Source organism: Buceros rhinoceros, unplaced genomic scaffold, assembly GCF_000710305.1.
Source record: "Buceros rhinoceros silvestris isolate BGI_N320 unplaced genomic scaffold, ASM71030v1 scaffold24376, whole genome shotgun sequence".
Taxonomy (NCBI): Eukaryota; Metazoa; Chordata; class Aves; order Bucerotiformes; family Bucerotidae; genus Buceros; species Buceros rhinoceros.
This window is the reverse complement of record NW_010419651.1, coordinates 11479-12514: the sequence shown is the minus strand read 5'-3', so window position 1 is coordinate 12514 and position 1036 is coordinate 11479. Positions and strand designations below refer to the sequence as shown.

The window sequence follows — 1036 nt, the reverse complement described above, 5'->3', positions numbered from 1 at the left end:
CTCGAGGGGATCAAAGGGCTTTTCCAACCCCGTCAGGTCTGTGGTTCTGCGATTGCTCTGATTAAGACATCAGGGGAGTCCTGCCCAGACACTCCTGGGTGTTCGGAGCTGCTGGGGGATGCTGTCAGGGGGGAAGGAGGTGCCGGGCACTGCTGGGCAGTGCTGCTGCCTGAGCTGCTCCTTGTCCCTGTCGCTTCCTTTTTCTGCTGCAGGGTCTGTCTGGGGGAAAGAGAAAACTGCAGGGGCCAAAATCGGGCCCCAGCTGGTGCATTCCAGCTGCTCTCTGCTCCCCCCATCCTCTACTTCGGACTTCCTGGTGTGGATCAGGGAGCAGGAGCACGCGTGCGGGGTTGCAACAGCCGCAGGGGCAGGGGGAGCGGCAGAGGGGGGCCGACGTGCGGTTCCTTCCTTGAGCAGCCACTGTCACGGACACAGCAGCAGCAGAGTGGCAATGTCCCTGTTAGATGATGGTGACCAAATCTCTTAATTGCTTTGTGCCTCAGTTTCCCAGTGTAATACCTCCTCTGTCCTCCCCCCAGACATTAAACCAGGTGTCTGGGGGCCGGGCTGGTCTCAGCGTGCCGTACGCTCCTGTTTGAGCTCGATTCTTCCTTTTGTCTTGGCTCTTCCCCCTCTAAAGGCAGCTCCGAGTGTGTGCAGCTCCTCATCGACGTCGGAGCCAACTTGGAGGCTCACGACTGCCATTTTGGGACGCCCCTGCACGTGGCCTGCGCCAGGGAGCATCTGGACTGTGTAAAGTTGCTGCTGAAGGCAGGTATGACAGCCACGGGGTTTGCTTCGGGGTGAGCAGGAGATGGAGGAATCTGTGCGCAGTGTTTCCCTCAGGGCTCTGCAGGGGCCTTCGTGTTGAAGAGCTCGTTCATCCACAGCATAGTATAGACTGGCTTGGACTGAAGGGACCTTCCAACTCCTCCAGCGCAACCCCTGCAGGGAGCAGGGACATCTGCCCCCAGAGCAGGGGGCTCAGAGCCCCAAGGGCCAACCTGACCTGCCATGGGGCCAGCGATGGGGCTGC

The 1036-nt window shown here is 60.2% G+C and overlaps 1 protein-coding gene across 1 annotated transcript in view; it reads left to right on the top strand.

Moving 5' to 3' along the window:
* Window positions 1–640: 640 nt before the first annotated feature.
* ASB13 (ankyrin repeat and SOCS box containing 13) overlaps window positions 641–1036 on the top strand; it is a gene marked incomplete at its 5' end in the record, with an annotated part of 4029 nt that continues 3633 nt past the window's right edge. The window contains one exon of the mRNA XM_010139033.1: window positions 641–775. Coding sequence (XP_010137335.1) covers window positions 641–775 — 135 coding nt within the window. The remainder of the gene's footprint in view (window positions 776–1036) is intronic.